Genomic DNA, 24,547 nt, shown 5'->3' on the forward strand with positions numbered 1-24,547 from the left:
CATTTTTGAGCAGTTGTCCTGAACATGGGTATTTCTTTCCTTTGGAATCGGTCGTTGGAGGAACAATATAATTCCACTCTGCACCATCATCATGAGTCATCTTGGTCTTAAGACTTTTCTCTTTCGAGTTGCCTGTGTCTGAAACAACATTTGCTATCATGAGTCCCTCAATGCCTTCAATCCGATCGTAGTCCACATAGCCAACCTCGTTTCTGTTAACCCGATCCAATGATAATACATAATCAGTACCATTCGAATTGGATTTGAGGATGGAGCCGTATTCTTTTCCTCTTTCATTGTTGGTGGTAATGTGTATGAAAACTGCTTGTGAAACGGAATCAAGTACAGTATAAGCTTCTTGAGCGGCCACATGAAAATTGTGAGGGAAGTCTGCATCGGCAAAAGTTTCGCCGTCTACTGTCACTTTAGCCTTCAAAGACTTGGCCTTTTCGTCTATCGAAGCAACAATAACGAACTTTCCCGAGATTGCGTATCCCACTATATTTTCATGAAGAGTCTTACTGTCTTTGAAATTGGTAGTGGATGATACCAACTTCAGAGTACCTGATTTGTTACGAACAGTGCAATAAATCAAGTCCTTATTTTTCACCTTTTCCTCTTCCAAAAATGGAGAAACAAAGTCACAAGTAACAACATTATCAAGTAACTTATCAAAGCTTTGTCCATCATCCTTGGTAATATAAGCGGATATCTCGCAATCAAACAGTTTTCCTCCACAATCACCTCCATACCAAATATACTTGTGAGGGTCCGTTTTATGGAAGGAAATCAGGCGGACCAAGTTAACCAGGTCAGTTGGAGCTCTACGTTTGACAAAGGAATTTCCTCCGTCGTCAGATACGTAAATTGTATCTCCATCAGTAACCAAAATCAACTGGCCAGGAACAAATCCAACATGGTATGCCTTGATTCTATCATTGACTGGAACTTTCTTGAAATGAATTCCTCCATCGTTTGAAATGCAAGCACTGTCGTCATCGGTCAACATGACAACATTTTCACCGGTATAATCCTCCCCTTGCTCAAGATAAGTATACTGCCTCAAGTTTGCGTCAAAGGTGTTGAGTTCGCTATTGATCTCTAGGTCTGTTCCGCCTCCTTCATGGTTATGGCCATGGCCAACGTAGTCACTGCACTTGAAAGTTTGTTTCAGAACAAAATCACTCTCCGATTTTTTGCCCATTTTGCATTTTGTGCCATCAATTTTAACTTTGTTTGCTAAAGACAATTCTTTAGCTTTATTATGGCGACACATATGGCCGATTTTTTTGGCATTCTCAACACACTTGCCGTCGTGGAGTTCGAAACCCTCACCACACTCGAAGTCCAATTCAGTACACTCGCATGGTTCTTCGATCGTTTCCACGTCTTCGTATATCTTGTTAACAAAACATTGAGCATCTTGCTTTCTTCTTTTGAATTTCTCCTTGTGGCCGTAAATGCAAATTGGATCTCCCTTGTCGTTAACCCGGGCGTAAAACTCTTCAAAATCGTTTTTGTTACACACTTTACCTCCAAATGCATCACTAAAGTCCAAAGCATAAACCACCTCAGAAAACTCTGAATCATTCTCGTTTTCTGGAGTGTCATCGTAAATGCCCGTGAGTATGAACTTTGCCGCAGTAGCGTCTGTCATTGAGGAAACAATGAGAGGGTAAATTGGCTTTTCGAGTTTTCCCTTTTCCCAGGTCTTTCCTTGATCAGTCGAATAGTAGTATACATCCGTGCTCATCTTTTCCTTGCCGTAATAAGGTACAGCAAAAATGACGTTTCCTTGATCTCCAAAGGAAAACAGACATGGTGTATCGATAGCACTACTCCAGGTCGCACCACCGTCTCTCGAAATCCAAGTCAGCATTTTGTGAAGGCTCTTATCAAGATGATCACCGGTGCTACCAACGCCCATCATTATTCCGGGAACTGGACCTGTAACGAACTTGCCTGATCCATCTCGCTCGTTGGGAGAGAGTAAATGGAGAGAACAACCATCGTCGACTTTACAGTTGTCGTCCGTAACCTTAAGAGGCAGCCACGACACACCATCATCAAACGACATTTTGGTCTTGATATTGGCGTTTAGACCACCACCCATAAGCATGTCAAGAAGACTGTGCTCCTTCTCATCGCTTTCTTCCTCTGCGCGATTTGCAATCCATACTCCGTCGATTTTCAGAACCTTCTCAACGCTGTTTCCTTGTACTCGATCCAAGATTTTGGAAAATCTCAAGCCAGAAGAGTCAGACTTGTAGACAGTTGATAAAGAAAATTTCTTGAGATGACTGGAATAGTCGAGAACAGACAAAAATAAGGCTGAGGGAGACGATTCCAAAAATGTCATGACACCATAGGCAACGTCAATGTGCACATCGGCTTCATGGAAGTTTTTGCCATCTTTAGAGACTAGCATTGAAACCTTTGAATTTCTGTTGAACTTATCGTTCTGAATCACGGCAATGATAAAGTCGCTTTCGACTTTAATGTCAAGAATCGAGCCAGACCTGCCCTTCTTATGGCTCAACTTGTTCAGTGTTTTGAAGAAATCGTCCGAAGATATTATGGTCGACTCTACGATATTACCAAAAGAGTTAACATCGTTAAGAGAGCATACGAGTGCTTCTTCCTTGCCTTCTTGAAAGTCTTTCGTGGACCTCAAAAACCGGCACACTTCTGCATCAGTTGGCAATTCCTTAGGACTCGATTTGAAGCCATCGGTGGTATAATAATGTTTCCGCTTGCATTTTGCCGATAATGGACCCTTGTGAGGACAACTATAGTAATCAATGAGTGCCAAGTCGGGGTTTTGGGCATGAAAGATAACGTGGGGTTCGCTATCCATATCTGCGGGTTTCTTATTTGAATCCACCAATTGAAATTTTTTCCAGCTTTTTCCGCTATCCTGAGTTACAAACTGGTCTTTACCATCTGTGAACGCAAATCCTCGAGTTTTAACAAACGGATCAATCTCATAGGCAACAATTTTCTTGCCCTTGGTTTCCTCAACCACTTGCCATTTGGCACCATCGTCAAAGGACATGCTAAGCTCGCCGTCTTTGGAGAGTCCAAGAATGTTACTGGAGTCGTCAAAGTACACTACATCGCTGGAAATCCTTTTTCTAGTCAGTATGGAAATCTTGGGGCTGAAATCCTTTTGCTCTGAAAAGCTAACAAGGGCTAAAAATAGCCATATGAAGCTCCACCAACGCATCGTTTTGAATTACGGTAGTTATGTACCCGATGAGATGGAAATGGACGAATGATATGAGCTCTGAATTGGTACGATTTCAACAAAGGTATTGTATAATTGTCACGATAGCTGGCAGGTATCGCCATCCCAACACCAACTATGGCTGTGCTTATGTAACGGGGCAGTGACAAGGGGAGAGTAAGTTTAAGGAGAAGAGAAGGGGAAAGAAAGAAGAAAACGGAAGAAGAGAGACAATTCATAACGGGTATGGCGTGATTCTTCGTGATTGTGTGGATTACACTATTCTTATATAGCATGATATTCATTTTGCAACATTGCCTAAACCTTTCCTTTCCTTCCAACACTTAGCAGCTAGTAAGCCTTAGCGTACAATTAGCATCGATGCTACTATAGTACTGGTCCAAGTTGAAGGTGCAAGCAAAAAGTGACAGTTCAAATTTCTCTCGGTCTTGTCGATCAATTTGCAATACAGCTGACCTTCCATTCTCTTCTGTGATTGCATAAGGGAGACAAGCTCCAGATATGCCATAAAGTTTGGTCAATGACGAATTAATTATGGTTATCCATGTGATTTTATCGATCGACAAATTCTCAATTTCCAGCCTTATTGAGTCGTCTGCCTGTGGATCGACAATTCTGGGTTAGTTTCCTGGGTAGCTATAAGTGAAATCCAATTTCAAACTTACATTTCAAGGCTCAATTCAACTTTATCGGTATCATCTCCCATCAGTAAAGATTATTTGAAGCGATTCTCAATGGGGTGTGCCATCCTAACACCCACACTAAGTGTTGGGGCCGATGAGGATCTCTATTTGCACGCTTGAGCTTTCGTACGACGAGTCGTCGGTTTCTTCATCCACTGCAGGAGTATTTTCGTTGGTGGTTTTGTCGCTGGAAAAATCCGGGCTTTTTGGGCTTATTTCAGGCTCTTGGAATTTTTTGCTTTCGTCGCCGCCTGCAGGCAAGATGACTCGAACTGGAAGAGGTACGGCGTTGTTTGGCACTGACGATACTGGGATCAAAAGATATGATTGGCCGTTGAAGGTCATTATTGGTGTAGACGCTGGGAAGCTCCAGTCTTCATTAGGATCCCAAGGAATACCCGTAGTATATCTTTCGGATCTTTTGCGGTGATTTTTGGTCAGACATTGAGCTATAAAATCAGTAAAATTTTCCCTGAATCTCACTCTACTTTGTACGTTACGTAACTTGAGCAAGGTAGGGATGGAGTAGCGGATTTTTCTTCGTGCCGAAGATGCTTTCGTGATTCTTTTTTTACCCATGCCACAAATAAGAGTTGCAACAATTCGCAGCCAAATTGAAAAAAATAGGTACCGACAACTGCAGGACTCGAACCTGCGCGGGCATAGCCCAAAAGATTTCAAGTCTTTCTCCTTAACCACTCGGACAAGTTGCCTAATCACGTTTTTTTTAAAGCAGAGCCGTTTATCAATCTCTTTGAAAAAATCTGAAAATAAGACTCGAACCCACGCATTAAGTTTTTGGCGCGGAAAAGCCTAAAATCCTGGGGGACTTTCACAAAATTGCGAAAATCGGGTCAGACTCGCTCAAATCGGGTCTCATAACTAGACTCAATGCGACATATGCAGGAAAATCTGCGTTTGTTAAGTTACTATCATACTTCAATTCCACCACCTTTCATTTTTTGGACCTATACTCGAGAGTAATTTTTCTTCCTACATTATCTATGCAATAGAACCATAAGTTCAATAGAATCTTGTCCCTTTCTAGCATTTTCATACCTATAATGGCCGATACAGAATGGGAAGAGCTCACTGATGAGCAAGGAAACACATACTACTACAATTCTGTGACCCAAGAAACCACCTGGACGAAGCCTGGATCCATTGGAGACTGGCTGGTCTACACCACAGACGATGGACGCGAGTACTACTATAATGAAAAGACCCAGGAAACCACTTGGGAAAAACCAGATGGGCTCGTTGTCAATGAAGATATAAAGCTAGATGAAGAAGGAGCTGAGGAGACTCTAAACGACCTCGATCGTGAATTGCAACAGAAACCAATCCAGCCGTCACCGATTCAACAAAAAATAGCAGAAGTGCAGCCAAATAGTCGAGATAATTTTATTCAGTTGTTGAGTGATAATTCTGTCGATTCCACCTGGTCGTTTCAAAAAGTCATGTCCAGGTTTATCAAGGAACCAGCATACTGGGCTGTGGAAGACTCTCTCGAAAGAAAAAAGATTTACGATGAGTTCTTAGACTCGAGGCTCAGAAACGACATCTCCAATAAAGAAGCAGTAGTACAAAAGTTCAAAACAGATTTTGTTGCATTATTGGAATCTTACAGAAACGACGACAAAATCAATACAAACACGCGCTGGATCTCCATTAAGCGAAAATTAATAGATGAAGAAAACCCCATCTTCACCCACACGGTGCTTTCCGATGCTGAAATTTCTAATATTTACTACGAATTTATCAATGAAACTCGCCACGCTGAGCAAGAAGAGGTACAAAAGAAGAAGAAACAAGCGCTAGACGAACTAGAGTCCTATTTGACCAAGGTAAATACCAATCTTGTCACCTCAAGCAAAGACTGGAACCAATTGTACGACCGTCTTCAAAACGACTCCAGATTTCAAGCCAACAAGCATTTCAAAGATTTGGACAAACTCGATATCCTTGACCTTTACATGTCCAAGATATTTCCTATTACTGTGCAGAAGCTCCGTGACGAGCTTCAAACCGTGGAAAAGGCTAACCATCGCCAGGATCGAAAGGCACGTTCAAATTTCAAAAAGTTTTTGAGCCTGCTCAAGATCACAGCCTCAACTCTATTCAAGGACATGGTACCTATTTTTGAGGAGAATGACGCATATATAGAGCTTTGTGGTCGAAAGGGATCACTGCCATTGGAGCTTTTCTGGGATGTGGTCGATGAGGCATACCAGGCAATTAAATTCCGAAAAGATTTAGTGGAAGGCTACTTTCTCGATATGAGACGTCATGATCCGGTCACCTATGATTATCAGAACCTTCTTCAGTCATTTGGTCACTTTACTGAAGTCATACGCAACTCTAATGACGACCGATTATCTACCATCAAGCTGCTTCCACAAGAAGAATTGCAAACCGTTTATTCCGCAATTAAACAAGACCACGAAAAATTACAAGAAAGCTTGAAAAAGGCCAACGAAGAGAAGATTCTAGTGCAAGCTGGCGTTTTGGCTAGATGGTTGAGCGAGCATTACACTCAACTTGATTATATCAATGTCAGCGACGAAGAAAATGAAGCAGCAATCAGAATCAGTTCCAAACTAAACCTCATCAGCGCTGATTACGAAGCACTCAAGGGCCAATTGTCGTCTGTGGAAGAGTTTGAAATACTACAACAGTTATGTCAGAGCTCAGAAGACACTCAACAATCATTATCAGTTGCGCTAGAAAAAGCTGTAACGGAACTCATCAAACTTCTTCAAGAAAAGTCATTTTTCAAAGAAACCACATCACGAAAACGTGAAAATTCCAACACGCATGATCTGGAACCAAAACGTCCTAAACCCACTCCCAAAGTTAATCCAGTCGTTATCAACTACTGACCCCATTACTCCTATATAGTTCCTGTATACAGCGTCTAGTTATGAAGCTCCAAATCTCACCAACTCCAACAAGGATGGTAAGTACCAGCTGGTTCCAATCGACGAATACGCAAGCTAACGCAGTCGCAATCATTGAAGCCATATCTCACAGCTGTGCGCTCCTCGCTCACGGCAGCAATGTGTTTGGAAGACTTTTCCTCGCAATTGGTTGAAAGACATAATCGGCCCGAAATCGAGGTTGATAACACCCACAATCCGGAATTGGTGTTAAATCCAATGGTGATAGCCAGAAACGAGAACGAGAAGATTCTCATCGAACCATCGGTCAATTCGGTTAGAGTTTCTATTAAAATAAAGCAAGCTGATGAAATCGAACAAATCTTGGTACACCAGTTTACCAGATTTTTGACGTCAAGAGCAGAGAATTTTTTCATATTACGGAGAGTTCCCATTGCGGGCTACGATATCTCGTTCTTGATCACCAACTTCCACACAGAACAGATGTTGAAGGACAAATTGGTGGACTTCATTATAGAGTTCATGGAGGAGGTGGACAAGGAAATCAGTGAAATGAAGTTGTTTTTGAACGCTCGAGCCCGTGTGATCGCCGAGGCTTACTTGACTCCCTTCGACTAGGTTTTAACGTCTACAATAAAAGTATATTATGTAACAGTCGTTGTCTCGTTTGTAGATTAGCCAACTTCGCTCCCTTCTCTGGTCTCTATGTGATTCAGAAGACCCGAAGGAGTGTATTGTGTTTCTGGGGACTTGATTATATTTTCCTGCTTCGGTCCTCGGTAATTTGTTTTGATGGGGGAATGGCCCCCAGAGCCATCTGAGTTGATCCTGGTAGCAGATTTAGTAAAGTCTTTGGGTGAAAGGCTCTGCGAAGATTGAGGCGAGTTAACCACATACAGCCCACCACGAGAGGCAGACTCTTGACTCTGGTTCATTGGATATGGTTGAGAATTACCCTGAGAAAAAGATGACAACGACTCGGAATCCGTATTGACGTTACTATTGTTGAACGACGGTTGCTTATCACCCACAATAGGTACCACCATTGGAAGATCGGCATTGTCGGTCAATAAACCTGGAACATGTTGCAAAACCAAATCCAAGTGCTGAAGAGCATCTGATGCCTGCTCAAAACTCTTTGATGAGATCTTCAAAATCCATCGATAATTGAAAATCAGGTCGCGATAGAAGTCTGCCTCTTCTTGCCCCGAGCTAGACATGAAAAGTAAGGCTGCAAATATTCCGATTAATGTCAAGCTCAGTGCCGATGAAGAGTGCCAAAACGAATGTATATGCTCTGGTTTTAAGTCTCTGACAAACTCGATCGATGCCATCAACCTAGTACGAGCGGCAGTTCGACAAACTTGTACCAACTCAGGCGATGCAGGGTTTCCTTCGGATTCTTGCTGGTAAATTATGGTGAGAATTTTCCTATGCAACGTCAATTCTGCGGCAAAGTAGGCAAGCTGCAAATATCCATTGGACGAAAGTTTCCTTGGTTGTACAGTGTTCATTTGAAGTTCATTAGGTAGTGAATGGTACCAGTTTCGAAGTTGAAGTTGAAGTGGCTTGGCTCTCAGAAGCACCTGGGTGACTTCTTTTATCTCTTGCATGGCAGTCATACAGTAAAATTCATCAAGAATTTGAGAAAGAATCTGCGAGAGGTTTATGAGGGACATGAAGATCTTTTTCCCGTTATCGATATCGGAGGAGCCTTCTTTCAAGTCTCCATCGCCATGTTTTTCTGGAAAATCCTCTTCGATCAAAGGAACCACTACCCAATTATGGGGATGGATATGCGACGGCCGTGAGTGTTTCAATGAAAGCCATTTATCTTCCATGTATACGGCCCATGCCAACCGCTTCCGAAGACCTCTCTCCCACTTTGGCAACTTCCAGTTATTACAGTTGAGCCCAAGACCCAACTCCTCAGCTATAGCTACCACCTGACAGCAAAGTACCCACTCATTGCAGCCGGTATCGCCGATGGTGCCAAACGCTTTATTGGGCTCTTCGCCGGGTCTCAGCACAACATGGCGGCATTGTAGAAGCAAAAGACCCGCCTGGACCGCACTCAACTTCGGACGCTTCAAGATCTCAAAGAGATAGTTACTCATTCCAATTTTCAAGATGGTGTCGGTGCTTGGCTTAGGGAACAGATTAAGCAGAGGGTCATAGTCCCACCACTGGATTGCGAGAACATAAACGGCCGCTAGGAGCGGAGCACTGAACTCTCGATGGGTTCGTGAGTATTTTTCCAAGAACACTTTTTTGTGGAGAATGGGGTACGAAGGATGAATAATCCGGAAATAGAGGTCTATCAAGATCTGCCCATGGGGTGCAACAAACTTTTCTATTGTGTCGACATCGTTTGACATTGTTTGGTACGATTGGGGAGACTGGTCATCACGAAGAACAAATTGGGCCTTTTCGCTCACTTTTCGAAGCGACATAGTGTCGCTCAAGTTAATTTGTTCCACTTTGGCGGATTTGGAATTGTCCTTGTTTTGCGACCCAATGATAAGATTGAGGAGATTAGTATCGAACATGAACGATGTAGGTCCCACGTAGAAACTCGAGCGAGGAAATTGTAACGAGAGGGTTTTCTTCAAGAGAGAATTATTGATGCGAGAGTAGTCGTGGACGGGAGCGGTTTCACGGATTGGAACGTTGGGAGGGACGATTTCTGCCAGTCCACCGGAGTGTGGAGATACCACCGACAGTTTGTTCTTTCTCGAACGTTTACGGGCTTCTTCTTCTTCGTTTAGTTTCCTTTTGGGTGCCAGTCCGATAAACGTACATGGGATGGACTTGGCTTCACATTGCACGCAAACAGAAGTATTGGGCACGATGACACACTTTGTTTTCTTCTTGCGGCAGTGGTCACACGGACGTCGAGGGCGGGTTATGTGGCTGTTATCATGAAGGTTGGTGTTTAAATGTGTGGAGATTGTTGGGTTTTGTGTGTTGTGTGGGTTGTGTGGGTTTTGGTTATACGTTTCGTTTCGTGGGTCTCCGGTTTCCGTATAATTGACGTTGTACATGTCGTTGGGACCCATAAACATGGTCTGTGCCCATGTAGAGTCGATGTATGACGGAGGTGTGTTGACAAAGTTTTCGTCATTTTCAAGAAGAGTATCGTTCTGGATGGTATTTATATGTTCGTGGTCATGATTCCCGAGTCGGGGATCGAGAGAGGGCTCCATTTCACTTTTGTGGAAGCGTTCTCCGAGTTTTTTATCGCCGTTCATATCGTAACTCCTTGATGTTTTATCTCATCGATGGGGAAAGATGGTGATTTGCAAGTTGTAGGAGATACTGTGGGATGTATACAGTGTGTGGATACTCCAAGGTGGGCCAGAATACAATTATAGTGGAGCAAACGGTGATATCTGACTACGTCGGTACTGGATGTGAGGAGTGCGATAAATTGTGCCGCTTGTCGATTTCCGCACCCATCGCACCGGGGAAAGTTGTAGATACTATATAGTCGAGATTCCGCCGAAACGAAAGATAAAGTTGCAATATGATTACGGCGACCATGACACGATGACGCTCGCGCTGAAGGTACGCCGAATGGACGAAAACATGAAGGCAAAGGCACCAAAAATTGTTGGCGATGACCTTGCTGATATTGATGAACCAGCCGATAAGGCTCACCTTATTCTTTCTTTCTTTGACACTCTCGATCTCATAGACCAATTCGAGGACCTGGATGATCCCATAAAGCTGTTGCACATGTTTCGGCTTTTTCTTTATTCGGTGTATCATGGACAGCATACCAACTATACCAAAAACTCTCGCCAGTTTTTTGCGCTTTTCAAAAAACTTTCCAATATTCAAGAACAAAACCATAACTTTGAGTCCAAGTTCGTGGGCGAAAACAACATGGAGCCAGAACAAGCGGTGAACTCGACTCGCAAAGTGACTCTGTTTCCAATTCCATCAATCGTGCGAAAGCGGCTCGGGTTGGAGTAAGACAAGCCAGGCGAGAGTTGAAGATTAGTCTGACAATTATCGATACCATTAGCATCGAAACGAAGAGATCAAAGTCAGATGCTCTTTTTGATGAGCTATTGCTTCTTGATCAGCTTTCTTAAGTGTCTTCGAGTAGAAGCCGCTGCTTCAAATTGTTCCAGAATCCCGAATCGTACACATTTACCAAGTCTCGTTCCATGGATGTCACTGGTTGTCGTGATACCTTGTCTGAATCTTTGAACAAGATCTTTGCATCGTCGAGACTGATATAGACGGTTTCATAGGCATCATTCGAAAGAACCACCGCTTGTTCCACATACGGCTGGTCAAAGTTTTCGCATTTATAAAGAGCCCCCAAACCTATTAAATGCTCGATTTCGGCCCATTTCTCGTATTCGTTAGTGGTGACTCCAAGGTAGATGTATCGGATATGAAGCGCCGTGAATGCACTGGTAATGATGGTGAATATTGTGCAAAGAATTGCAAAAATTCCGGTGATTTTCATATCCTCCGAAGACTTTATAAGCTTCCAGTATCCTTGGTGGGCCTGTTTGTGTGCTTGGAGAGTCCAAATGTTGACGAATCCACCGTAAATGAGAAAGTTGATGTTAGCGATGAGGTACCCCACAAACCACCGGTAATTGTAATAACCGATGCAATTGTTGACCCAGATGCAATGATGGTCAAATAGCATGATGCAGTGACCACACACAGAGCAATGCTTTGATCTGGCTGGTTTTTCGAGCAAACAAGTGGAACAAGTTCGACCATCGAAAAAGATGAGTTGGTTGTTGGGGAACTTTTTGGCCTTGGAAACCGACTGGGTGGTAATTATACCTGGGTCGGAGAACGTGGCTAGGTATGTGAAGACATAGATCAGTATAATGGATGCTCCAATGAAAAAATTGTGGAAGTAGCTGTTGGCAAATGGCAGTATTGGGTAGGTAGATTTGAAAAAATGAAAAATGCAAAATGTCACCACGACTATATAAAACGAAGGCACGAGCCAGCCCAAGTACTTTTCTAGTCGCCCATTGAAATACTGGTTATTTACTTGGTGGAAACCATGGCTCAAACTATGCCATGTGTGGAAAATATACGTTTTGGAACGGTGGACCAAAGTGCCTCGAAACAGAGGAGAGTCGCCAAAAATCGCTATGGTGACAAGAAGAGCCACCACTACAATCACCCCGACTGTGAGCCACATAGAACCAAAAATTGGGCGTATAGATTTAGTTGATTAGGTGGTAGGTGGTTAAGTTGGTTGGTCCTCTATATAATGCGCGCAGCTAAAAACTGGTTGTGAAATTCGGTTATCTTCATACCAGAATGAACGCCGATATTGCAAGGGAAATCAATGCCATAAACCACATACTCGCTACCGTACCGTTCAGAAACACCTCGGCTCCACTCCCCTACTTTCTAGACACTTACAAGTTGCAATACGAGGATATGGTGCCCATTAATGACGCCAACAAGTTTCCTATTGAGCCGAACAAACTTCTCAAACTTGGAATCTCGCTTGGAAATCTCATCAAGACGCTCAAGTTAGACGAGGAAATGCACCAGGAACAACAGCAGCGCCAAAGTCTGTTTATTGCTAGTCTTAACAATTCGGTGTCTCGACATCCCAGCGTGAACCATTCGCTGGCTTCCATCAAAAGTCCTGTTTCTGGCTACTATGACCCCTACGACCCGTTCCATGGTGAGCGCCCGTCTTCAACCGTCACCAATAGCGCTAATAATCAGTCTCTCCAACATGTCAAATTTGTTAAAAACTTACTTTTATTGCTCAAAAACTTTGATATCGGCACCACCACCTCGGCAGGAACCAAGCTACACGAGCTCTCGAGCAAGGCATCTAATCTGAGTCTCAGCAAGAACTCTTCACCCATCAAACTCAACTCACGTCAACTCTTGATCGAAAAGTTGGAGATCAATATATCTCTAGACGTGCTATTTATTTACAAAATCACCATGCAATTGGTGCTTTCTATCTACGTTACCCTCCAGTCGCATATAGCAGGTGCCGACTTGAGTTCTTCCACCGACGACAAAAGCAGTATCATGGAGAGCTCGTCTATTTTTTCGAGCAACTCGCTCAATTCGTCCAACGACTCGATTTTGTCTGCCGACGAATACGTCAGAATCCTCCACAATATCCTAGCAAGAATTTCAACCGGTTTAATCGAACCGTTCTTACAGCTCATGTTGCTGGAAGTGGTCAAGCCCGGCCTCCATCAGGGCTTCCAAACCCTCGTGGACAGGCTTTCTTAACACCACTATCCATGTATTCAAATCCTGGTAACATGCTCTCTTAACGGTGGCTATCCATGTATCCACTGGGCCACTTGGCGCCAAATTCCGTGGGCGAATCGTCGGCCCAAAATCTTGCCAAAAAGCGGAAATATAACCAAACTCAAAAGCGCATTGATTTGCTTCAAGCTTTCTTCCCAGTGTTCTTGGGCAGTGAGTTCGTCCGAGTACGCGCTGTAGTCGGATTCCATATCGGACTCATAGTCGGTAGATTCCTCCATTGGTAAAATGGTGCTTTTGATCGCACTCATGAATATGTGAGATTGGGTGTGTGGGTGTGTTTTCCAGGAAAAATAGCCCATCTCATCGAACTTGTATGCTCGTTCGGCATCGAATCTGGGGAACTTTCACACGATTTTTGCACACCAGAACCATGCTTGTAGATGGAGCCGAGTACGTAACTGTCCAGGAGGGCAAGGCGGTCATCCTTGTGCCCGAAGAAGAGAAGGTATTCTATAATCCTATTCAACAATTCAATCGAGATTTGTCGGTGATGGCCATCAAAGCCTGGAGTCAATTGTACTCGGAGAGCAAGATCGGCCAACGAGAACACAAAAAGAGAAAGTTGGACAACCCAGAGGCAAATGAGGGCAAAGAAAAGCCATTTGTTAATATTCTCGAGGCACTCTCAGCCACTGGTTTAAGAGCCCTTCGATATGGCCATGAGATACCGAATGTTCAACGAGTTGTGGCCAACGATATGCTCTCACATGCCGTAGAGGCAATAACCCGCAACACCAAGCATAACGATTTGAGTCGGATTGTGAAACCCAATCTTGGCGATGCCATCAAGTACATGGCTGGTACCAGTGACAAATTTCATGTCATTGATCTCGATCCTTATGGCACTGCTGCTCCATTTATTGACAGCGCCTTGCAATGTGTGGTGGACGAAGGGCTTTTGCTTGTTACTTGTACCGATGCGGGAGTGTTGGCTGGTTCAGGGTACCCGGAGAAATGCTTTGCTCTCTATGGTGGTAATAATTTTGGTAACACTTTTTTGAGTAGCGAGGCCAATCATGAAGCAGGACTTAGATTGATGCTCCATATGATCGCCACCACTGCCGCAAAGTATAAGAAGACCATAGAGCCACTCCTTTGTCTTTCAATTGACTTTTACTTTCGCATTTTCATCAAGGTGAGAACCAGTCCCATCGAGGTCAAACGTTTGGCTTCACGAACCATGCTCACGTACCACTGTGGTGGGTGTGGACACAAGGTCAACCAGCCGTTGGGACGGGTGGTGGAAAATAAAAAATTTCAGATTCCTCGAGCGGTTACTCCAGGCTCAAATTGCACTTACTGTGAGTCTCATTACAATATTGCGGGGCCTATGTGGTATGGACAATTGCACAACCACGAGTTTATTGACCGAGTACTCACCATTAATAGTGAACTGGACCCCGAAGTATATGGCACAACACAGCGAATCAAAGGTATGTTGACGTTGGCCAAAAACGAGTTATTGGATGAACCTTTCTACATCAATCTCAACCAAATCTGCTCATTTTTCAAATCTCCTCCCATTCCCATTCAAGATTTTTGCAGAGCAGTTGGCAATTACGGTTACAATGTCTCATTGACTCACGCCAAGAAAAATTGTGTCAAAACCAACGCCCCATGGGAAGTTGTTCTCGACATCAATCGCCAATGGCTAATCAGAAGCAATAAGAAAAGTTTACAAGAAATCGAAGAGAAATTAAAACTGGATCCAGAAAATGAAAAGCTCGTTGCCAAGCACCAAAAGCTTAAACAGTATATAGTTCTGAGCCCCAACTTGACCGAAGGAATGGTGGGATTCAAGCTTCTCAAGAATTTGGCACCCAGCGACAAGACAGTGGATTTTGAAACCGACAACGACGTTAGTGTGCGAGTTCACGACTTGCGTAAGCTCAAGATGGTTCGGTATCAGGAAAACCCCACGAAAAATTGGGGGCCAAAAGCCAAGCCTAAATAGCTAAAAATAACTCTTTCAAACCATAATCATGTGCGAAGTTGAAAAAAACTTTTTCAAAAATTGCGCCACGGCAACAATAGCGTTGCAGTTGCCTAACAATAGAATTTACAATGTCTACACGGGTTTGCCGAAATCGTTTGAAATATTGTATTAGTACACCATAGGCACTGCCTAATCCGAGAACTAGTAGTCAAACTAATCTCTATTATTCTATTAACCGGAGAGTTACCATCTCAAAATGTAAAACACTAGGGGCAAACTCCTTAGAACAACAAGGCGACACCAGCAGCAGCGGCAGCTCCGACCAATCCAGCACCGACAGCTTGGGAAGCACCGGAACCGGAAGAAGAGGAGTGAGAACCGTTAGAGCCAGTTCCGTTACCAGCAGCACCGGTACCGTTACCGGCAGCAGCACCAGTAGCGTTCTTAGCAGACACAGCGGCGACAGCAGTCAAAGCGAGGATAACAGTTTGGAATTGCATTATGTGATAAGTGTGTGAGAATAAAAATTTGAAATGGAACGAAATCGTGCTCCTTTTATACGCCACCCTGAGTCACGAACGCCAAATGGATTTCGCGCCGAACAGAGCAAAAAATGTGCAGCCGAAAGAAAAAAAAAGAAAAAAAACTGTGGAAGCAGTAACGAATGCGGAAATTTTTGACGCGATTTGGTGTCCCGGCTAGGGCATTCCGGCATCTAGCCTGCCCAGGGGGTCGGGCGCGGGTCGTGCCACCCAAACACCACCCGCCTTAGGCGGCCCCAACACAGCCCCTTCGGCAACTTGCAGGTGCCTCCTGCAGGGCAATATAACCGCAATAGGACATGGTCTTATTAACGTGTTTTTCCACTGGTGAAAACAGAACGCGCAATTACTATTATTAGCCATATACTGCCCACGAGGGTCTGATAAAACGTGGGGGATATTGTCACGAATCTCGGAGCCAGCCGTTTCATTGCCACGAAAGTATGTGATTTTTTTCGCGATAACACCGGTCGCCATTTTTGGCGTGCTACATTTTTCATTTTCAGCCCCCTCAGCCAACTTTTGCACTATTTTTGCACTACTACTTTCATATGAGTGTTTTCTCGTTACAGCGCGCACAATAATTTTCAGACGAGAATCTGAATTTTACGAAGCTATGGTAAACGTTCATGACTTTCTACTAAATTGTTGAATGTCGTAGTCTCGTATCTCGAGGATAGTAGATTTCACTGACAAGAATAAGGACTAGAAATGGTGAGCTTCAAATGAGATGAGGGCTGTTCTCTGGCACTGCTTTCCTGCGTAAACTCTAGTCCACTAGTCATCTTCCCTTATTGTAGAAGATTTTTCGCCAATAGCCTGCATTGCGATGACAATGCCAGAAGCTGAACGGCCCAACCAGTCTTTGCTGAACAAAGGGAGTCATTAGCACATTGAGTAAATAACCTCTCCGATGAACATCAAACCACTAAAATTCTAATCTCTAGCGTTTAAGGGTTATAGTAGTGGCCGCCTCCTAGTACCACATTTGAGCTTTATTCTTTCGAGACTCTCAACATCTCGTCCCTAAATGGACCCTTTCTATTGTTTGCCAAATTATCTGGTACATTTTGATATTGAGTTCTAGACGACAACATTGGATAAGATCTTGGCATTGGGAATGGCTCATTGTAGTATTGTTTCAAATGCTTGACGGTTGGACTACTGGCACGGATGTCTATATGGTTCTGACCGTACCATATGTCAAACATAGCTTTTGTCTTGTACTTATTGTCATTATTTCAAGAAATTCTTCATCTTTAAAGATTTGAGAATTTACCGGACCCAAACCTTAAAGCTCTGACACTTCGGACCACCAAATAAGTTTACATTTCAAATTGCATGAGTGGCCAAGAAATTTTCTTGCTTCTAGGGCTACTCATTTGTACTCATTTGATTTTGGTGTACATTACCAAATCTTGGGATTTCACGATAGGTGTAATTTTCATCTCATTTGCGAGGACCTTGGGTGGTTATAAACATAGTAGTAGCATCATTTCTCAGTCATAACCTGAAACTGCATCACACTGAAGACGTCCTACAACGAATTTCTTGAAATATAAGTGCTCCATAAGTGATATTCTATTGGCTGCAAAAAGGTAATTAGCGAAGGAATTCTGCATAGAAGGATCTTCCTCGAACTTAGAGCAGGTAAAGCACCCCTTAACTTATCGTAGAATCCTTTCAGCTAGATCAGCTAACTCATAGCCATATTTCACATTAAAGATTGCAAGCACTTCCGAGTACAGTGCCCTCACAAGATTGTTGCAAGCAGGAGAATACATCAGTACACCAGGGCTATAAAGTGGCTGCAAAATCGCATGGCAATTTTTTCTTTATCTCTAAGAGGTCCAGTTCGCTCGAGTACATTTCTTGCGCAGTCACCTGCTCAATAAAGGTATTAGGAGTGAACAACTTACATTGCTAAAGACGAAAACTATTATGATCAATGGCCAGACAACTTTGCTATTTTATTATGAAGCTAACTGAAATTTATTCTGTTTGCGACAAACAGTACGAATGAACGACATACATTATTAAAGATAAACATATTCAAAATACGCGCTAACCACAAGCTAATGAGAGCAAATGTTCGATAATCACAACTTAGCGAGGAAATTGAACCGTGATCTACTCATTTCATGTCATTTCTTACATCCCGGTAATGAAGTTATCAAATTCATGCATTATTTGAAAAACTAACAGACATTTAAAATTAATAGATAGAGCTAATAGAATTGTTGCTTAAAAACCTGTAATATCTCTGTGTTTGTACCAAATATAATTGTGTTCGTGGCATGTTCCACACGTACGTTACACCAATGGCTCCGTAACATTTGTGGACAGGTGTTCGCTGTTCGTTGGATTGCCTGCTCGGTGAATTCTACTTGCAAATAATATATCTCAACTGTTCTGATTATCTGCCCTTTTTTTATGTTCATTACTATTAGTCTAATTGTTATCAACATATTGCTTAACGCAATCATAGACCGAGGTTTCCAAGTCAATGAACTTGTCACCAATGATCTTTCTACTAGCGGAACTGTCAAGCACATATGGCAACTTGACCTTTTCGGAAGAGCCCTTAACGACGTTGAGTTGTGGGAATTTCTTGTTGATGATGTCAAGAATCTTACGGAAGTTGAACTCTTCGGAATTAACCAACAATCTTTGACCAGCAGCATCTGGAGATTCAAAGGCTGCAATATGAGCTCTAGCCACATCACGTACATCGGCAAAATAACCATCAGTTTCGGGAAGTGGGTCTTCCGGCTTCAAGCGCAACAGTGAAAGAAGAATTTCGCTGGTGAGGTTCATACCGCCTTTCACCGACGAGTCAAAAGCTTGGGGACCGAATACGAATACGGGGTTAACGGTGGTCAATGTCCAGCTTGGTTTGTTTGTTTCAACGAACTCCCAAGCAGCCTTCTCAGCAAAAGTCTTGGAAGCAACGTAAGCTGTAAGCCCGTTTTGTAAACCTTCATCCCAGGTGATGTCGTTCCATTCCTTCTCGTTAATGGTGCCTGTAGGGCCCCTCGTCACCTTGGCGATTGAGACAATAGAAGATGTAACTACTACCTTCTTGACATTTTTACCATGAGCCTTGATTGACTTCAATACATTTTTGGTACCATCAATTGCTGGCAACAAGAGATCATTTTTCAAGTCTTCGGTAGCAAACGTAGCTGGGGAAGCAGTATGTAAGAATACCTCAACTTCTGGGTGATTTTCAAGCGCTTTGTCAAATGCTCCTTCCTTAGAAAGCGATTCGATAATTTCGTAAGACAAGTTTGAACTTTTAAAGTTTTTGATAAGGTCCTCTCCCTTTTGCTGAGATCTAACAGATCCAATCACCTTGTAGTTCTTTTCAAGCAATTGCTTGATAATGTGTTGAGCAATAAAGCCATTGGCGCCGGAAACAAAAACTGTGGTAGACATGATTAATCTTCTCGTTCCATCACCCTCCTTTTATACTTTTGAAATGAAAACGGAGCCGCATATATGTTGGGTGGGTGAAATTTTGCTGCGAACATTTGACGGAAATAAAACGGTGTCACGGAGATCATTTTGACAGCACGGAGATTGCGCGGGCCGAACTCCCGGCGCTATTATTAGTACGCGGAGCTCAACAAAAAACTCAATACGACTAATCAAGCTGATGTGTTCTTTGCGGCTATTCGAAGGAAGTGACAAATTTCTAGGCGATTGTAGGCATAAGTGTTTCTGACATCAAATATAACCGCGCCAAATTGCAAAGTTTCTTAAATTAAGGCGCCCATAAAGTTGCTGTTTATGGATAATGGTTGCACCTCATCATACAAGCTTCCATGAAATGGCCCCATGGCTATGCCACGAGCATATTTGCTGCACGTAAATAGTGTAAAACCAAAAAAATTCTCGCTCTTAAAGTGTCATCGAGGTCAGCTTTGCACTTCTGTCGATATTCATCAAAAAGATGAATCATATTATAGCTTCATGTTGACAATTCTTGAAGATTCATCTCAAGTACGTCTTGTTTTTGCATCCATTTTATCTCTCACTGAAAACAAGTGTAGTTTGTTGTCGTATGAATCAGCAACTTAGACGTTTAATTTTACAGAATACAAGCACAATGTATCGATCATGAAATCAGATCTGAGATACAAAACAACGCGCCCGTATTTAACGCAAATGTTTGTTTCGCTTTTCGTGTGCAGTCCTCATGACATTTGCACCTCGACTATTGCAATGTAGTGCTGATACTTTGGCACAACTATCCATACTATGCGGACTTCCTGTGCAGTCCACGAAGGCGGCAAGAACCCAGTCATTGCTTGACGGGTTGAAAATAGGTGCCAAATTGCCCACAAATATGCGAGTATTGGCTGTTGATATGGGTATCAAGAATTTCTCCTATTGTCAAACTGTCGCCAAATCGAAACCCACGATTGAAAAATGGACAAAAGTCGACTTGAATAATGAATACGGAGCCACGTTCAAGGCATTGACAAGCGATCCTGGCTCGTTGATCGATTCGAGACGCTACCTTAGTCATTTGGCATACAACATTGTTTCCACCATAATCAAGGATAAACCCCATTTGATCATGGTGGAAACACAAAGAACGCGTTCGAACAACATGAATTCCACGCTTCCAAACGTATTGTTGAATTATACTTTGGAAAACATGATCTATGCTGTGCTTTACACGCTCAAAACTGATGCGGTGATAATCCCCATGAACGCTAATAATATGATCAGTTTCTGGCTCAATCGGTTCGTCGATAAGAAGTCATTGGGCTCGAACCCCAAAAAACTTCGCATAAAATTGGCATTCGAATGGCTTGCTCGTGAAGATTTGCGGCCATTTATCTTTCACAATTCTCTTCCACCAGACTTTTCCAGTTTATCCACCCCAAACAAGTCTAGAGCATTGCTAAATGCATTGCAAATGTCGCCAAAGGAAAAAGTCGACGACTTGATCGATAGCTTATTGTATGCATTGACTGCGAACGAAATTGTCACCAACCAGAAAAAACTAGCCCGCGCATTGGAACAGGACCAAGATATCGCTGCACTCGTGCACAATTTGAACCAAAATCATCTACGTCTAATCAGCCGCCTAGCAGCCGACGGTGACGTTACACTAGCTAAGATTTATGCAAACATGTGATTATGTACTGGAGATATCAAAAATGAGCGATGGATCTTTTTTAGCGTCCTTATCGTCTTCGTCCTCTTCTTCATCATCATCATCGTCGTCGTCATCGTCGTCATCGTCATCATCATCCTCATCATCCTCATCTTCGTCTTCCTCTTCGCCTTCTTCACCCTCTTTCTGTTTCTCATTAAAGTTGCTTATGGCGCCTATCCGCTGTCGCAACGTTTCCACGATATCCACCCATTCCCTCATTCCTCCCATTCCGATGTCACCACAAGCAAGCACCTTTTCCACCGGCTTGAGAATCTCGATTCCAAACCCATACTCTGCGGACGAAATCACTTGGAGTTGTTTGGCGGTGACAGGATGGGTGTACATAAAAGTATTCATAGCTGGGGCCACCAAAATGGGCTTCTTTGGTGTGGTTGAAGACGAATTCAAGGAGCCCCAAGAACGGACGATCGACGTCACCAAGTTATCGGCGATTCCATGGGTTATTTTGGCGAGAGTATTGGCAGACAATGGTGCAATTAACATGATATCGGCCCAGCGACGCAATTCATTGTGGAGAATCATTTTTTCAAACGGATTTTTGGTCTTTTTTGTTTGTGAAGAGGTGGTGGTGGTAGTGGTGGTCGCCACGTCGTAATTGGCCCATTCGTCTTCGTCTCGCCAAATCTTGACGTCATTACGAATCTTGAGGCCCTTGAGAAAATGGGTAGCAGCCTTGGTGACCACGAGCTGGATCGAGATCTTGGACTTGCCAAAGATCTGGAATAACCGGTCCAATATCAACGGCACTTTGATGGTAGCAACGGACCCGGTGCATGCGAGAAGAATGTGAATTTTTCCATCGTCTTCTTTCGACAAGTATTCTTGGAAAGGAACCGGCGGGCCAATGGGCGACGCCACGATGGTCTTGTTGGACTTTTTGACGGAGCCTTTGCGCGAGGGAATCTCGACGGAAGGAACTCTGGCTCCAGAGCCTCTTTCAATTCCATCCCTTTCCTTTTCGCTTTTCCCGTTAGGAGGCGACGGCGACTTGTCAAAATACTGGTGCTGGCGACCATGGCCCGGTGACACTGGCGACGCCACCCGAGAGTTTCCTCGAGAAGATTCGTTGCTGGAAGTGATATAGTCGTGGTTCAACTTCAACGGAGTGTTTCGAGGGTGCGAACCCTTGGCAATAAACAGCATAACATCATTGTCATTTATAGAATTGTTGCGAGAAGTTTTTTGGATTGAACCCTGCCTTTCCAAAGCAGGTATGGTTGCTATATTAGCAGAGGATGGCTGGGCGGATATGGTGAACCTCCTGGCACGGTCGGAGCCGTCGTCGCAGAAGGAAACCAGCGGAGTGATTCCGTCATTTGCCATGGTGATGAGTGATCTGAATTGTTGGCCTGTTTATGCAGGGACGATCTGGTGTGGGGGCCCGCGCCGCGTGCAGGCGCCTAGGTTCCACTATGTGCTGTAGGCAGTCTCGCACTGGCAGTCGCACTGGCAGCCTTCGCATTCGCGCTGTTCATTTACAGCTTTCCTGGCCTCTTAACATGAATCTCCGCCAGCAATTGACCCAGTTTCTCACCATGGCATTTGTCTTTTCCTCGTCGTTCATGGCGTGGAAAACCTTGTCTGTGGTGACCAATTCTCACTCGCCCGTGGTGGTGGTTTTATCTGGTTCGATGGAACCGGCTTTTCAACGTGGAGATATTCTTTTCTTATGGAATCGACAGCGTCAGAATAAAGTGGGCGATGTAGTGGTGTACGAAATCAAGGGTAAAGACATTCCTATAGTCCATAGGGTGTTGAGGGAACATCATAATCTGGAAAAACAGTACTTGTTGACTAAAGGTGATAACAATCTTGTTGATGATTTGGGGTTGTATGCCAAAAAACAAGGATATTTGAACCAGGCAACCGACTTGGTGGGCACAGTAAAGGCGTATTTGCCAAAGGTGGGGTACGTGACCATTTTGATCAGTGAAAACATGTATGCTCGGTACGCGCTTTTGGGGATAATGTGTATCAGTAGTTTATTGACTGGGGAGTAGGGAATGCAAGCAAAAACGAGACGAAGAACCTGTAGTAAAAAATGAAGCCAACAATCCACATAGTTTGTGTCTGTTCAGTGGTTTATTCTGCAAAAAAATGCCTTCAGCCAGATTCGAACTGACGATCTCCTCATTACTAGTGAGGTGCCTTACCAACTTGGCCATAAAGGCTGGATAATTCGACCTCGGAGAGGATTGAACTCTCGATCTTGCGATTAACAGTCGCACGCCTTAACCAGCTTGGCCACGAAGTCTTATTGTGGGTCAAGTTCGCACCGAGTGTATACATTGTGCTTTTCGCATTTAAGGTTTCAGTCGAAGTTTATAAACCTTGCCTTTTTTCTTCATTGCTATGCTTCAGGGTCAAAGAGCTCTTGTCACTGGAGGCTCCCAGGGGCTCGGTTTGGCTATAGCAAGAAAGTTGGCTCATTTGGGCTGCTCTGTCACACTTGTGGCTAGAAATGAATCCAAGTTAAAGGCGAACATTGCCGATTTTCCTTCTGATGCTCGCCATGATTATTTGGTCATGGATCTTCAACGTCCGAATTTCACTCAATTGGCAAGTAATTTACAATCCAAGACAATTTTGGTCAATTGCGCTGGGATCTCAAACCATTCTTTGCTTCCCAGACTCAGCGATGATCAAATTGCTGCTACAATTAACCTCAACTTGACAACTCCAATCATTCTTTCCAAATTATCGTACAAACATATGCTAAAAAACAACCAGGACTTTGTTCCTACAATTCTCAACATAGCATCGGTTCTCTCTTATACCAAAATTACCATGCCAGGAACCCTGGTGTATGCTGCTCTGAAAGCAGGACTTTTAGGATTCACTCAGTCGCTTGCTTCCGAGTTGAAAAATAAGGTGAGAGTCAATGCTCTTTTGCCAGGATTAATTGCGGAGACCGAGATGGGCGCTTCGGTGAAAATTCCCATAAAAAAAGTAGGACTTGATGAATGTGCTGAGCAAGCGGTAGCTATGATCATGGACCAAAAGCTTTCGGGAAGGTGCGTTGTATTTGACGCCAAGGGTAAGCGAGAGATCTGACCTCCGGAAAATTCGAAGAGGCGTTTGATTCTTTAGGTTTTTGAGTCAAAAAATGTACCCGTAGGTAGCGTCGAGCATAGGATCGTTTTCGTCGGTATAGAACCTGGAGAAGAGCTGGCGACTAAGGTCAATGTACTCGGATGTTCCCTGGTCATGGAGCCACATGACAAACTCGTTGAAACTTTCGTTTGGTTCTTTTGAGCTTTTTTGCATTTCAAAAAAACACTCGATGAACCCAGTGGTGTCTTCGTTATCGCCAATGTCAAGGTAAAAATGTTGGAAAATGCCTACTGTTGTAAGACAATGGTTGACTTTGTTGCGTAGTTTCGTATCCTTGGTATCAACTATCGGTGCTAGATACTTGGTAACGCTCGTTAGACATCGAAATAAAAATTGGTTTCCCGGAAGATGAGAATTGAAAACCACTTGGGTAGGATGTGATGGAAATGACAACCAAACTTTCATGACCTGGATAATGTGCTGGTATTGGTCCACGGCATTGGACTTGGAACGTACTTCCACTATCAAATTGCGTAGAATATTGCACAACGCCAAGTTGATGGAAGGGTGGAATGGGCATGCTGTGATGTGATTTAGCGCTTTTATCACCAATGAAGTGTTAGCATTGGGCACTCTCAGTGGTCGGGCTAGTGCCTCGATCATGAGACTATCGTAGTAGCCAACTTTAGACATC

General features: G+C 43.5%; 16 protein-coding genes and 3 non-coding genes across 19 annotated transcripts; 7 read left to right on the plus strand and 12 right to left on the minus strand. All coding sequences in view use genetic code 12, as the record gives it.

The window, feature by feature from the left end:
• PGUG_03236 (uncharacterized protein) lies at positions 1–3,226 on the minus strand (the record flags this gene model as incomplete). Its single annotated transcript, XM_001485457.1, has 1 exon — positions 1–3,226. A coding segment is annotated over one exon (3,226 nt), but the record flags the coding sequence as incomplete, so codon positions are not given.
• Positions 3,227–4,008: 782 nt separating this feature from the next.
• On the minus strand, positions 4,009–4,509 carry PGUG_03237 (uncharacterized protein; the record flags this gene model as incomplete). Its single annotated transcript, XM_001485458.1, has 1 exon — positions 4,009–4,509. One exon carries the CDS (start codon positions 4,507–4,509, stop codon positions 4,009–4,011), a length of 501 nt encoding a protein of 166 aa, XP_001485508.2.
• Positions 4,510–4,561: 52 nt separating this feature from the next.
• PGUG_05926 lies at positions 4,562–4,643 on the minus strand. The gene has a single exon. It is a non-coding gene; the product is annotated as a tRNA-Ser (tRNA).
• A 351-nt stretch (positions 4,644–4,994) lies between these two features.
• PGUG_03238 (uncharacterized protein) lies at positions 4,995–6,812 on the plus strand (the record flags this gene model as incomplete). The annotated part of the gene is made up of 1 exon (XM_001485459.1): positions 4,995–6,812. One exon carries the CDS (start codon positions 4,995–4,997, stop codon positions 6,810–6,812), a length of 1,818 nt encoding a protein of 605 aa, XP_001485509.2.
• A 177-nt stretch (positions 6,813–6,989) lies between these two features.
• ARC19 (Arc19p) lies at positions 6,990–7,448 on the plus strand (the record flags this gene model as incomplete). Its single annotated transcript, XM_001485460.1, has 1 exon — positions 6,990–7,448. The coding sequence occupies one exon, from the start codon at positions 6,990–6,992 to the stop codon at positions 7,446–7,448; it is 459 nt and encodes a 152-aa protein (XP_001485510.1).
• Positions 7,449–7,504: 56 nt separating this feature from the next.
• Positions 7,505–10,081, minus strand: DAL81 (Dal81p; the record flags this gene model as incomplete). Its single annotated transcript, XM_001485461.1, has 1 exon — positions 7,505–10,081. The coding sequence occupies one exon, from the start codon at positions 10,079–10,081 to the stop codon at positions 7,505–7,507; it is 2,577 nt and encodes an 858-aa protein (XP_001485511.2).
• A 145-nt stretch (positions 10,082–10,226) lies between these two features.
• Positions 10,227–10,685, minus strand: PGUG_03241 (uncharacterized protein; the record flags this gene model as incomplete). The annotated part of the gene is made up of 1 exon (XM_001485462.1): positions 10,227–10,685. The coding sequence occupies one exon, from the start codon at positions 10,683–10,685 to the stop codon at positions 10,227–10,229; it is 459 nt and encodes a 152-aa protein (XP_001485512.2).
• Positions 10,686–10,926: 241 nt separating this feature from the next.
• On the minus strand, positions 10,927–12,015 carry PGUG_03242 (palmitoyltransferase; the record flags this gene model as incomplete). Its single annotated transcript, XM_001485463.1, has 1 exon — positions 10,927–12,015. One exon carries the CDS (start codon positions 12,013–12,015, stop codon positions 10,927–10,929), a length of 1,089 nt encoding a protein of 362 aa, XP_001485513.2.
• A 122-nt stretch (positions 12,016–12,137) lies between these two features.
• PGUG_03243 (uncharacterized protein) lies at positions 12,138–13,085 on the plus strand (the record flags this gene model as incomplete). The annotated part of the gene is made up of 1 exon (XM_001485464.1): positions 12,138–13,085. One exon carries the CDS (start codon positions 12,138–12,140, stop codon positions 13,083–13,085), a length of 948 nt encoding a protein of 315 aa, XP_001485514.2.
• A 355-nt stretch (positions 13,086–13,440) lies between these two features.
• Positions 13,441–15,081, plus strand: TRM1 (tRNA (guanine26-N2)-dimethyltransferase; the record flags this gene model as incomplete). Its single annotated transcript, XM_001485465.1, has 1 exon — positions 13,441–15,081. One exon carries the CDS (start codon positions 13,441–13,443, stop codon positions 15,079–15,081), a length of 1,641 nt encoding a protein of 546 aa, XP_001485515.2.
• A 263-nt stretch (positions 15,082–15,344) lies between these two features.
• On the minus strand, positions 15,345–15,563 carry PGUG_03245 (uncharacterized protein; the record flags this gene model as incomplete). Its single annotated transcript, XM_001485466.1, has 1 exon — positions 15,345–15,563. The coding sequence occupies one exon, from the start codon at positions 15,561–15,563 to the stop codon at positions 15,345–15,347; it is 219 nt and encodes a 72-aa protein (XP_001485516.1).
• A 2,493-nt stretch (positions 15,564–18,056) lies between these two features.
• On the minus strand, positions 18,057–19,043 carry PGUG_03246 (SDR family oxidoreductase; the record flags this gene model as incomplete). Its single annotated transcript, XM_001485467.1, has 1 exon — positions 18,057–19,043. The coding sequence occupies one exon, from the start codon at positions 19,041–19,043 to the stop codon at positions 18,057–18,059; it is 987 nt and encodes a 328-aa protein (XP_001485517.2).
• Positions 19,044–19,806: 763 nt separating this feature from the next.
• Positions 19,807–20,757, plus strand: CCE1 (cruciform cutting endonuclease; the record flags this gene model as incomplete). Its single annotated transcript, XM_001485468.1, has 1 exon — positions 19,807–20,757. One exon carries the CDS (start codon positions 19,807–19,809, stop codon positions 20,755–20,757), a length of 951 nt encoding a protein of 316 aa, XP_001485518.1.
• Positions 20,758–22,122, minus strand: PGUG_03248 (phosphopantothenoylcysteine decarboxylase complex subunit; the record flags this gene model as incomplete). The annotated part of the gene is made up of 1 exon (XM_001485469.1): positions 20,758–22,122. One exon carries the CDS (start codon positions 22,120–22,122, stop codon positions 20,758–20,760), a length of 1,365 nt encoding a protein of 454 aa, XP_001485519.2.
• A 32-nt stretch (positions 22,123–22,154) lies between these two features.
• Positions 22,155–22,799, plus strand: PGUG_03249 (signal peptidase complex catalytic subunit; the record flags this gene model as incomplete). Its single annotated transcript, XM_001485470.1, has 1 exon — positions 22,155–22,799. The coding sequence occupies one exon, from the start codon at positions 22,155–22,157 to the stop codon at positions 22,797–22,799; it is 645 nt and encodes a 214-aa protein (XP_001485520.2).
• Positions 22,800–22,897: 98 nt separating this feature from the next.
• On the minus strand, positions 22,898–22,970 carry PGUG_05925. Its single transcript has one exon. It is a non-coding gene; the product is annotated as a tRNA-Thr (tRNA).
• Positions 22,971–22,979: 9 nt separating this feature from the next.
• Positions 22,980–23,053, minus strand: PGUG_05924. Its single transcript has one exon. It is a non-coding gene; the product is annotated as a tRNA-Asn (tRNA).
• A 98-nt stretch (positions 23,054–23,151) lies between these two features.
• On the plus strand, positions 23,152–23,853 carry PGUG_03250 (3-oxoacyl-[acyl-carrier-protein] reductase (NADPH); the record flags this gene model as incomplete). Its single annotated transcript, XM_001485471.1, has 1 exon — positions 23,152–23,853. The coding sequence occupies one exon, from the start codon at positions 23,152–23,154 to the stop codon at positions 23,851–23,853; it is 702 nt and encodes a 233-aa protein (XP_001485521.2).
• Positions 23,854–23,898: 45 nt separating this feature from the next.
• On the minus strand, positions 23,899–24,546 carry PGUG_03251 (uncharacterized protein; the record flags this gene model as incomplete). Its single annotated transcript, XM_001485472.1, has 1 exon — positions 23,899–24,546. One exon carries the CDS (start codon positions 24,544–24,546, stop codon positions 23,899–23,901), a length of 648 nt encoding a protein of 215 aa, XP_001485522.2.
• Position 24,547: the final 1 nt, after the last annotated feature.

This window comes from Meyerozyma guilliermondii, genomic scaffold (assembly GCF_000149425.1).
Source record: "Meyerozyma guilliermondii ATCC 6260 scaffold_3 genomic scaffold, whole genome shotgun sequence".
NCBI lineage: Eukaryota > Fungi > Ascomycota > Pichiomycetes > Serinales > Debaryomycetaceae > Meyerozyma > Meyerozyma guilliermondii.